The following is a 10715-nucleotide window of genomic DNA, read 5'->3' on the forward strand; positions in this document are numbered from 1 at the left end:
AAAACTCAGCCTATAATCAGCCTAAAATCATCCTAAAATCAACCTAAAAATCAGCCTAAAATCAAACCTAAAATCAGCCTAAAATCAGCCTAAAATCAAACCTAAAATCAGCCCTAAAATCAACCTAAAATCAGCCTAAATTCAGCCTAAAATCAGCCTAAAATCAGCCTAAAATCAAACCTAAAATCAACCTAAAATCAGCCCTAAAATCAACCTAAAATCAGCCTAAAATCAACCTAAAATCAGCCCAAAATCAACCTAAAATCAGCCCTAAAATCAACCTAAAATCAGCCCAAAAATCGCCCCCAAAACCCAGGCTCAGGGATAAATCCCATAAAACGCGGCCACCTGTGACCCAAAACCAGCCAAAATCGCCCCAAAAATCACCTGTGAGGGAGAGACCCCTCCCCAAAACCCACACCAGCCCCAGCAGCAGTGACCGACACCCCAAAACTCTCCAGAGCCCCCAAAATCCCCCCAAAATCCCCCCAGGACCCCCCAAATCCCCCCAAAATCCCCCCAGGACCCCCCAAATCCCCCCCAAAATCCCCCCAGGACCCCCCAAATCCCCCCAAAATCCCCCCAGGACCCCCCAAATCCCCCCAAAATCCCCCCAGGACCCCCCAAATCCCCCCCAAAATCCCCCCAGGACCCCCCAAATCCCCCCCAAAATCCCCCCAGGACCCCACCTTGACGCTGGGCATGTATTTAGAGAAGCGCTCGTACTCCTTGCTGATCTGGAAGGCGAGTTCCCGTGTGTGACACATCACCAGCACCGACACCTGGGCAGGGACAGGCACACCTGAGTGACACCTGGGTGACACCTGAGTGACACCTGGGTGACACCTGAGTGACACCTGAGTGACACCTGAGGGACACCTGAGGGACCTGAACCCTCCTGAACCCCCAGATCGAGTTCCCGTGTGTGACACATCACCAGCACCGACACCTGGGCAGGGACAGGCACACCTGAGTGACACCTGGGTGACACCCGGGTGACACCTGGGTGACACCTGAGAGACACCTGAGGGACACCTGAGGGACCTGAACCCTCCTGAACCCCCAGATCGAGTTCCCGTGTGTGACACATCACCAGCACCGACACCTGGGCAGGGACAGGCACACCTGAGTGACACCTGGGTGACACCTGAGTGACACCTGAGGGACACCTGAGGGACCTGAACCCTCCTGAACCCCCAGATCGAGTTCCCGTGTGTGACACATCACCAGCACCGACACCTGGGCAGGGACAGGCACACCTGGGTGACACCTGGGTGACACCTGGGTGACACCTGAGTGACACCTGAGTGACACCCGGGTGACACCTGGGTGACACCTGAGTGACACCTGAGTGACACCTGAGGGACACCTGAGGGACCTGAACCCTCCTGAACCCCCAGATCGAGTTCCCGTGTGTGACACATCACCAGCACCGACACCTGGGCAGGGACAGGCACACCTGAGTGACACCTGGGTGACACCTGAGGGACACCTGAGTGACACCTGAGAGACACCTGAGGGACACCTGAGGGACCTGAACCCTCCTGAACCCCCAGATCGAGTTCCCGGGTGTGACACATCACCAGCACCGACACCTGGGCAGGGACAGGCACACCTGAGTGACACCTGGGTGACACCTGGGTGACACCTGAGAGACACCTGAGGGACACCTGAGGGACCTGAACCCCTCCAAGCCCCCAGATCGAGTTCCCGTGTGTGACACATCACCAGCACCGACACCTGGGCAGGGACAGGCACACCTGAGTGACACCTGAGTGACACCTGGGTGACACCTGGGTGACACCTGAGAGACACCCGGGTGACACCTGAGTGACACCTGGGTGACACCTGAGTGACACCTGAGGGACCTGAACCCCTCTGAACCCCCAGATCGAGCTCCCGTGTGTGACACATCACCAGCACCGACACCTGGGCAGGGACAGGCACACCTGGGTGACACCTGAGGAACACACCTGAACCCCTCAGGGCTCTGTGACACTCCCTGAACTCCTCTCCAACCCCTAAAAACACCCAAAAATATATCTGTGGTGAAAAATACCCAAAAACACTGCTACCTGCACCCCAAAACACACCTGGGACTGACCCAGACCCCAAACACTGCTACCTGCACCCCAAAACACACCTGGGACTGACCCAGACCCCAAACACTGCTACCTGCACCCCAAAACACACCTGGGACTGACCCAGACCCCAAACACTGCTACCTGCACCCCAAAACACACCTGGGACTGACCCAGACCCCAAACACTGCTACCTGCACCCCAAAACACACCTGGGACTGACCCAGACCCCAAACACTGCTACCTGCACCCCAAAACACACCTGGAATGGACAGAGCCCACCCACACCTGGCCGGTGACTGGTTCCAGTTGCTGCAGGGTGGCCAGCACGAACACGGCCGTGTTTGCCCACCCCTGTGCCCCCCTCCCCAGTTCCCCCAGTGCTCCCAGTTGCCCCAGTTCCCCCAGTGCTCCCAGTTCCCCCAGTTGCCCCACACCTGGCCGGTGACTGGTTCCAGTTGCTGCAGGGTGGCCAGCACGAACACGGCCGTGTTTGCCCACCCCTGTGCCCCCCTCCCCAGTTCCCCCAGTGCTCCCAGTTCCCCCAGTGCTCCCAGTGCTCCCAGTGCTCCCAGTTGCCCCACACCTGGCCGGTGACTGGTTCCAGTTGCTGCAGGGTGGCCAGCACGAACACGGCCGTTTTGCCCATGCCGGACTTGGCCTGGCACAGCACGTCCATGCCCAGGATGGCCTGGGGGATGCACTCGTGCTGCACTGGGGGAGGAAAAGGGAAACGCGAGAGGGGTCAGGGGGTGATCGGAGACCCCCAAAATATCACAGAGCGTCCCAGAGCTTCCAATCCCGCCCAAAACGCCACCTGCCCCCTCCCCAAATTACACAAAACCCCCCCAAACTCCTCTATGGATACCTTTGGAGAAGGGCTTGAAGCCACAGCCCTCCCCAGGACCCCCCAAATCCTCACCAGGACCCCCCAAAACCACTCCAGGACCCCCCAAAACCCCTCCAGGACCCCCCAAAACCTCACCAGGACCCCCCAAAACCACTCCAGGACCCCCCAAAACCTCACCAGGACCCCCCAAACTCCTCCAGGACCCCCCAAAACCTCACCAGGACCCCCCAAACTCCTCCAGGACCCCCCAAAACCTCACCAGGATCCCCCAAACTCCTCCAGGACCCCCCAAAACCTCCCCAGGACCCCCCCAAAACCCCCTCAGGACCCCCCCAAAACCCTCTCAGGACCCCTCTCATGGCCACCTTCAGGGAGGTTCTCGAAGCCATAGCCCCCCGAAAACCCCCCAGAGCCCACCAGGACCCCCCAAAACTCCCCAAGAGCCCCCCAAACCCCTCTCATGGCCACCTTCAGAGAGCTGCTCAAAGCCGCAGCCCCCCGAGAACCCCCCAAATCCCCTCTAGGACCCCCCCAAACCCCACCAGGACCCCCCCCCCCCTCCAACCCGTGGCTACCTTCGGAGGGGTGCTCGAAGCCGCAGTCCACGATGGCCCTCAGCAGCTCGGGTTTGAGCAGGAAGTCGCGGAAGCCCGAGCTGTGGATGGACACGTAGGAGCCCTTCACGTCCTTCTTGGGGGCCGCCTCGGCGCCGTCCGCCCCGGCCGCGTTCTCCACCTCGTCATCCTCGTAGTCCAGCAGCTCGTTGTCCACGTCGTTCTCCGCCATGACCGCGGCTGCGGGACAGGGGCTACCGATAGCCACGAGGCCGGTGGCCTCCCGTGGGGTTACCGGTGTTGGGCGTGGGGTGGCGGTATCAGCCGCAGGGCTGCTGATGTTGGGTTCGGGGTTACTGACCTCCCGCGGGACTGCGGACTGCCCACGGGGCTACCGATGGCGGGTATGGGGCTACCGACTGCCTGTGGGGCTACTGATATTGGACACGAGGCTACTTGAGCGCCCACAGGACTGCTCATTGCCCGCGGGGTTAGCGATGTCCGACATGAAGCCACCAACTGCCCCGGGACCGCTGACAATGCGTGGGGCTACTGGTATCAACCACGGGGCTACCGACAACCCGCGGGGCCACCGACACCACCGCGGGGGCTACTGCCCGGCCCCGTGGCCGCCGACATCACCCCCAAGGGGCTTCAGGCAGGGTGAGGGGGGCGGGGAGGGACTCCGGGACCACCGACCCGACCCCCTCCCCCCCCCCCCCCCCAGAGAACGTGACCAGCACCGAGTGAGCACCAGTGGCCCGAGACCCCCGGAAGATGTGCCGAGGGCCAGCAGTGACCGAGCGGCCACCGGAGCACCGGGACCCCCCCCACCCCCGTGCGCGGCGAGCAATCCCGGATCACCGGCGACCCCCACCCCTACCGGAGCCGCCATCGCGCCCCCCATCCCCCCCCCCCTTCACCGGGAGGGTCCCGGACCCCCCCCGGCCCCGCCCGCGCGCGCTCCGTTCCCGCCCAATCCCCGCCGCCCGCCGGCGCCGCCATCTTGGAGCGCACAACGGCGGCGGCTCCGGCCGCGGCCTCGGAGCGGCGGCGGCGGCCCCGGGGCGCTCTGAGGGACGCGGGGGGCGCGGGGCGGGCGGGAGGGCGCGGGAGGAAGGAGCGATGCGCGGCGGAGGCGGCGATGGCGGCGGATGCGGCGCCGGCCGGGCCCAACTCACCCCGAACGCTGCGACCGCGGCGACCGAGAGGGGCGGGGCTGAGCGTCACTTCCGGTCCGGCCCCGCGCGCGCGCCGGCGGGTCCTGCCCACGGCCCGGGGCTGCCCCCGGCGATCGCCTGAGCGCGCCCGGCCCCGCGCGCGGCTCCGCCGCCGCCCCCTCCGCCCCGGCGCGGCTCCCGTCGCTCCCCGAACCTCCCGCCGCGCCTCGCCCGCCTCCCGCCGCCCTCCGCACCGGCCCCGCCGCCTACGAAACTCTGCTCAGGCACCGCGTGGGCAGCCCCGCTGCGGGGTCCTCAGGGAGGGCGCGCGCGGAGCTAAAGCCCCTGCAGAAACCCCGCCCCCCCCGCGTCGCTATGGCGACGGTTCCCGCCGCCGCCTGGCCACGCCCCCAGAGATGACGACACTCGGACCTGAACCAATCGCTTTATTGCGCGCCCGCGGGGCGGGGTCAGAGGTCGCCCGCCAGGCTGATGGTGGCCAATGAGACGCTCTCGGTGGAGAGGCTCCGCCCCTTCTCGTAGATGACGTAGAGCAAAGGGGCGTAGCCCTGATCGTCGGGAGGCGAGGCCGCCAGGGCCGAGTACCCGCTGGGCCCCGCCCACACGCGCAGGCCCCGCCCCCACCATGTGGTGCCGTTGTCGAAGCTCCAGCGCAGGGTCAGGTTCACGCCTGGGGGCGGGGCCGCTTGGGACACGCCCCTGCAGACCACGCCCACTCCGCGACCACGCCCCTGCAGCCCCCTTCACCCCCAAACCGGGACCCAACCCCTCCCCCCATGGCTGGGACACCCCAGGACAGCTCGGACCCCCTGCACCCCAATGTCCACCCCTGGGTCTCTCCAGACACCACAGCCCCCCCAAAAATCTGCCCTCGTGTTTCCACCCCCCCCCGCACGCCCCATGCTCCGCCCCGTGTCCCCTGGGTCCCCATGTTCCCCCCATGACCCCATGTCCCAATGCCCCCCCGATGTCCCCATGTCCCCCCCATGTCCCCACGTCCCCCTGTCCCCCCCCGATGTCCCCACGTCGCCATGACCCCGTGTCCCAATGTCCCTGTGTCCCCCCCCGATGTCCCCACGTCCCCCCCGATGTCCCCCTGTCCCCCCCCGATGTCCCCCTGTCCCCCCCCCCGATGTCCCCCTGCCCCCCCCGCGATGTCCCCACGTCCCCATGACCCCATGTCCCAATGCCCCCCCGATGTCCCCCTGTCCCCCCCCGATGTCCCCCTGTCCCACGCCCCCCCCCATGTCCCCCTGCCCCCCCCCGATGTCCCCCTGTCCCACGCCCCCGATGTCCCCCTGTCCCCCCCCCGATGTCCCCCTGTCCCCCCCCCGATGTCCCCCCGTCCCCCCCCCCCGATGTCCCCCTGTCCCCCCCCGATGTCCCCCTGTCCCCCCCCCCCCCGATGTCCCCCTGTCCCCGTGTCCTCACGCTCGCTCTCGTGGGCCGGGTTACTGAACAGCACCAGCCCGTGACTCGCCAAGGCCCCGGCGGCCACCGCGGGGTCGGGCAGGGAGGGGTCCAAGGTGACAGCGGAGGGGGGCAGCGTCTCCCCCCCGTCCCAGCTCCGGGCCAGCATCCGGCACCGGCACCGGTACTGGTTCTGGTTCCGGATACTCACGGCAATGGAACCGTCGGGCAGCTCGTAGGGCTGGGGAGGGGGAGAACCGGGTCAGAAATGGACCCCCAAAAAATGGGGAGGGGGAGAACCGGGTCAGAAATGGACCCCGAAAAATGGGGAGGGGGAGAAGCGGGTCAGAAATGGACCCTGAAAAATGGGGAGGGGGAGAACCGGGTCAGAAATGGACCCCCAAAAAATGGGGAAGGGGGAGAACCGGGTCAGAAATGGACCCCGAAAAATGGGGAGGGGGAGAAGCGGGTCAGAAATGGACCCTGAAAAATGGGGAGGGGGAGAACCGGGTCAGAAATGGACCCCGAAAAAATGGGGAGGGGGAGAAGCGGGTCAGAAATGGACCCCAAAAAATGGGGAGGGGGAGAACCGGGTCAGAAATGGACCCCATAAAATGGGGAGGGGGAGAACCAGATCAGGTCTGAACCCCCAGAAACGGGGAGAGGACCCCCCGGGCACCCCCCGAACCCACCTGGCACTCGTCGGGGGTGAAGTCGTGGGGTCTCCGGGGGGCTCCGAAGGGGATGGAGGGCAGGACCCCCCCCCGGTGCCAGCTCCGGCCGCCGTCGTCGCTGAGCAGCAGCGAGACCCCGTCCCGTTCCAGGGTCCCGTGCCCGCAGAACACGAGGCGACCCCGGAACGGTTCCCGCTGTTTCTGGGGGTGGGGGGCACAGAGAGGGAGGGGCTCAGACCCCTCCGGCATCCCCCCAACCCCCCCCCCCCAAAAAAAAAAAACCAAAAAACAAACAAACAAACAAAAAAACCTCCCCAAATTCCTCCTGTCCCCGTACCTGGATACCGGAGCCGGGTCCGGGGGCGAACACCTCCCCTCCCACGACAGAGGAAAGGTTTTGGGGGGGTCCCCAGGAGCGGCCCCCGTCGGGGGAGCGCAGCAGGAGGGTGGTGGGGGGTCCGCAGGCCTGGGGGGGGTGGGCGCAGCGGGCGAACAGCAGCAGAATCTCCTCGCCCCCGGCTACCGCCAGCGCCCCCAGGTTGAGCCCATCCCCCTCCCAGCCGTCATCGGCCACCACCTGCGTGGGACCCCAGGTGGCACCTGCAGGGGGGAGGGGGACACGAATGGGGTGGGGGGACACTCTGAGAGGTGACCACCCCCCCCCCAACCCCCACAGCCACCACGGGACCACCAAGGACCCTTCAGATCCCACCCAGGGACTCCCCACAACCCCACAGCCATCAATGACTCTGGGGACCCCCAGACCCCCCAGACCCCTCCCCACAACCCCACAGCCATCAGTGACTCTGGGGACCCCCAGACCCCCCAGACCCCTCCCCACAACCCCACAGCCATCAATGACTCTGGGGACCCCCAGACCCCTCCCCAGCCCCACAGCCATCAATGACTCTGGGGACCCCCAGACCCCTCCCCACAACCCCACAGCCATCAATGACTCTGGGGACCCCCAGACCCCCTCCCCAGCCCCACCTCGGTCGGGGGAGCGGCGGCACGCGATGATTTTGGCTCCCACATCGGCTGCCGAGCGTTTCCTGCCCTCGGCGCAGGCCAGCAGGGTCCCCCCGGCCGTGGCGACCAAGAGCGGCACCCGGAACGTGTGAACCCCCCCGCGACCCTCCCCGCTCAGCCACAGCACCTGCTCCCGAACGAGCCGCGGGTGCACCTGTGGGACACGGCTCGGGTGGGCGCTGGGGAGACTGGGGAAGGACTGGGGGGGGGGGGGGGTGCCTTGGTGGGGAGGGGTCCCTATGGGGGTGTCACCGGTTTGGGCCTGGGAGGGTGAGAGGAGGCCCTAACGGAAACCCCCAACGGTGCCTGGAGACATTTCCGGGCCCGGGGGATGGCGGGGGTGACCCGCGGGGTCCCTCCCCGGTACCGTGTCGGGGGTCGCGACCCAACGCGCGGCGGCGCCGACAGCGAACAGAAGCAGCGGCGGCAGCGCCGCGACCATCGCGGCCCCTTTAAGCGGCACCGGAAGCGCCGCGCGCTGAGCGTTACGGGAGGGGGCGGGGCCTGCGTTTAAAGCGGCAACGGCGGGGAAGGGGCGGCCTTAAAGCGGTAACGCCTGAGCAGGGTGGGGTCCGGAAATGAAAAGAGAGGCGGGTTTTTTTGTTTTTTGAAAACGAACGATTTTATTGTTTTTATTTTTTATTGCACTTGGCTTCGCCCCACCCAAAAACGCGGAGACACCCCCGGCCTGCGGGGGGCGGGGCTGAGGCAGGTAATTTGCAAATGGGAGGGGTTAGAATCGACCACGCCCCCTTCGTCCAAAAAAATTCGGGGGGGGGGGGGAAATCTTCAGGAAGGGAAAAGGTCCGGTCAGGAATCGGCCAAACGTAGCAAGGGACCCGCGGCGGTGGGGACACTGCGGGGCCAGAGGGGTCAGAGGTCAGCGGGGGTCACTCAGCGGCCACCGGGGGACACTCGGCGGCCACCGGGGGGGTCACTCAGCGGTCACTCCGTACCTCTGCAGCTGCTCTGCCCCCAGCAGGTCGTGCAGCAGGAACGGGACCCCCAGACGGGCACCCGGGGGGGTTTTTCCCCCCTGCAGATCCCGCAGGGGAACCTCGCGGTGCCGGGAGCGACGCACCAGGGCCAGCAACGCCTGGCGGCCTGGGGACAGCGGGGTCACGGCCGGGGGTCACCGCCGGGGGTCTGGGGGTGTCCCCCCGGGCCGGGGGTCCGCACTCACCGCGCAGCAGCGCCCGCACGAATCTCCCGATGCCCGGCACCGCCAGCCACCAGCTCCCGGCGTCACGGACCGTCAGCAGCCCCGCGGCCACCAACTGCCTGGGGACACAGGGCGGGGGGGGGGGGGAGGGGGGGGCTGGGACACCCCCGGGGACCCCCACCCGAGGGGTCTGGGCCCAAATCAGGGGGGGCTGCAGCCCCTGGGGGTGCCCCAGCGCCAGCTCAGGGGTGGGGAGCCCACCCCAGGAACTCAAATTCACTTTAGGGATTCACCAGCACCCTCAGGGATGCCTCAGTCCCACCTCGGGCGTTCCCAACCTCCTCAAGGACCCCTTAAGTCCCACCCTGGGATGTCCCCAGTCCCGTCCCCCACCCCCCCCCCCCCCGGCTGTCCCCGTGTCCCCGTACGTCACATCCCGGTCCCCAAAGCCGAGTTCCTGCATCCGGCCCTGCTCGAAGCTCAGCTCGGGGCTCGCCGCCACGGCCGCGTCCAGGAAGCGCCGCACCAGCCCCTCCCGGGGGGTGCCGGCCACGGCCGCCAGCGCCTGGGGGAGCACGGGGAGAGGTCACCGGGGGTCCCGCGCCCCTTTCCCGAGCCCCTTTCCCGAGCCGTCCCCGGTACCTTCTCCCGGTACAGCTCCAGGCTGACGACCCCCAGCGCGTCGGAGCCCAGCCCCAGGTGCAGCAGCCGGACGCGCCCTTCATCCCGGAGCCGGTTCTGGGGAGAGCGCGGGGTCAGCGCGGGTCCCGGGGGGAGGTTCCCGGTGGGGTCCCGGTCCCGCGGCGCTCACCAGGTGCCGGTCCACGGCGGTCCGGTCCCGCACCACGTCGTAGAGCTGATGGCGGAGCACGAGCGGCGGCAGCGCGTCCCCGAAGAGGCGGCGGGGGAAGAGCGCGGTCACGGCCTGGAGAGCGGCCTCCACCGCCGCGGGGCTGCCTGGGGGCGGCGGGGCGGCGTGGGATCCCCGGGACCCCCAAAAATCCCGGACCTGTCTCCCCGGGACCTTCCCCCCCCCCCCACACACACACAGACACACCCGGGACCCCCCAAAACGCGGGCACCGCCGCCCTCGCACCCCCCAACCTCCCCCTCGGGACCCCCCCCCCGCACCGGGCCGCGCCACCCCCGGTGTTTCCGGTACCGTCGGGGCGCGCTCCCTCCCCCGGTAGCTCCGGGCGGCGCCGCTTGGCCACGAGGACGCTCTCGGTGTCCCCGAGGCGGCGGCGGCGGCGGCTCATGAGGGGGTGGGGGAGGAATCTCGGGGGGCTCCGAGCCCCGGAACGGCACCGGAGCCGCCTGAGGTGGACGCGGGGTGATGGCGTCACGGCGGCGCGATGCTGCGCCTTTTGGTGACGTCAGAGTCCCGCGCACGGTGATGACTCCTCGGGTGTAACGGGGGGACCGGACCATTTGGAGCTAAAGGAGAGGGGGCGCTCAGAGGGCCAGAATCACGTGAACAATGGGGGGAGGGGGAGGTGAGTGGAACGAACCACGATGAGTCAATAGGGGAGGGAGGGAGGGAATCGTCTCCAGCCAATCGGATGAATGGACTAAACCACGTGGAAAAAGCGGGGGCAGGAAGGGGCTGGAACGAACGATAATGAGCCAATGGTGGGGGGGGAAATGTTCAAGTGAGCAGCTGAATGGACTGAACCACGTGAGATCAGGGGGAGAGTTGGACAGAACTACACAGGGTCTGGGGGGGGATTGGACTGAACCACACGGGGTGGGGGGAGAATTGGACTGAACCACA

General features: G+C 67.0%; 3 protein-coding genes across 3 annotated transcripts; all 3 read right to left on the reverse strand.

The window, feature by feature from the left end:
* Nucleotides 1-689: 689 nt before the first annotated feature.
* Nucleotides 690-4167, reverse strand: LOC134057651 (spliceosome RNA helicase DDX39B; the record flags this gene model as incomplete). The annotated part of the gene is made up of 3 exons (XM_062514624.1): nt 3507-4167; nt 2668-2795; nt 690-782 (listed from the first exon to the last, which is right to left on the reverse strand). Coding segments are annotated over exons 1-3 (432 nt in total), but the record flags the coding sequence as incomplete, so codon positions are not given.
* Nucleotides 4168-5082: 915 nt separating this feature from the next.
* On the reverse strand, nt 5083-8276 carry NEU1 (neuraminidase 1). Its single transcript, XM_062514621.1, has 6 exons — nt 8147-8276; nt 7741-7933; nt 7088-7350; nt 6769-6951; nt 6098-6317; nt 5083-5336 (listed from the first exon to the last, which is right to left on the reverse strand). The coding sequence occupies exons 1-6, from the start codon at nt 8219-8221 to the stop codon at nt 5116-5118; spliced, it is 1155 nt and encodes a 384-aa protein (XP_062370605.1). The 5' UTR covers nt 8222-8276; the 3' UTR covers nt 5083-5115.
* Nucleotides 8277-8505: 229 nt separating this feature from the next.
* On the reverse strand, nt 8506-10408 carry STK19 (serine/threonine kinase 19). The gene is made up of 7 exons (XM_062514623.1): nt 10104-10408; nt 9753-9898; nt 9584-9679; nt 9370-9506; nt 8963-9060; nt 8736-8883; nt 8506-8635 (listed from the first exon to the last, which is right to left on the reverse strand). The coding sequence occupies exons 1-7, from the start codon at nt 10198-10200 to the stop codon at nt 8590-8592; spliced, it is 768 nt and encodes a 255-aa protein (XP_062370607.1). The 5' UTR covers nt 10201-10408; the 3' UTR covers nt 8506-8589.
* Nucleotides 10409-10715: the final 307 nt, after the last annotated feature.

The sequence above is a fragment of the Cinclus cinclus genome, unplaced genomic scaffold (assembly GCF_963662255.1).
Source record: "Cinclus cinclus unplaced genomic scaffold, bCinCin1.1 SCAFFOLD_345, whole genome shotgun sequence".
Lineage (NCBI taxonomy): Eukaryota > Metazoa > Chordata > Aves > Passeriformes > Cinclidae > Cinclus > Cinclus cinclus.

What these genes read in the sequence shown, in the direction of transcription:
- STK19 (XM_062514623.1), bottom strand. Translation starts at nt 10,200, where the DNA reads ATGAGCCGCCGCCGCCGCCGCCTCGGGGACACCGAGAGCGTCCTCGTG. An exon ending in GGAGGGAGCGCGCCCCGACG is followed by an intron (nt 9,899 to 10,103) that starts GTACCGGAAACA and finishes CGCCGCCCCCAG; the next exon opens with GCAGCCCCGCGGCGGTGGAG. An exon ending in TTTGGGGACCGGGATGTGAC is followed by an intron (nt 9,061 to 9,369) that starts GTACGGGGACAC and finishes CTGTGTCCCCAG; the next exon opens with GCAGTTGGTGGCCGCGGGGC.
- NEU1 (XM_062514621.1), bottom strand. Translation starts at nt 8,221, where the DNA reads ATGGTCGCGGCGCTGCCGCCGCTGCTTCTGTTCGCTGTCGGCGCCGCC. An exon ending in GGGTCGCGACCCCCGACACG is followed by an intron (nt 7,934 to 8,146) that starts GTACCGGGGAGG and finishes CGTGTCCCACAG; the next exon opens with GTGCACCCGCGGCTCGTTCG. An exon ending in GACCCGGCTCCGGTATCCAG is followed by an intron (nt 6,952 to 7,087) that starts GTACGGGGACAG and finishes CCCCACCCCCAG; the next exon opens with AAACAGCGGGAACCGTTCCG.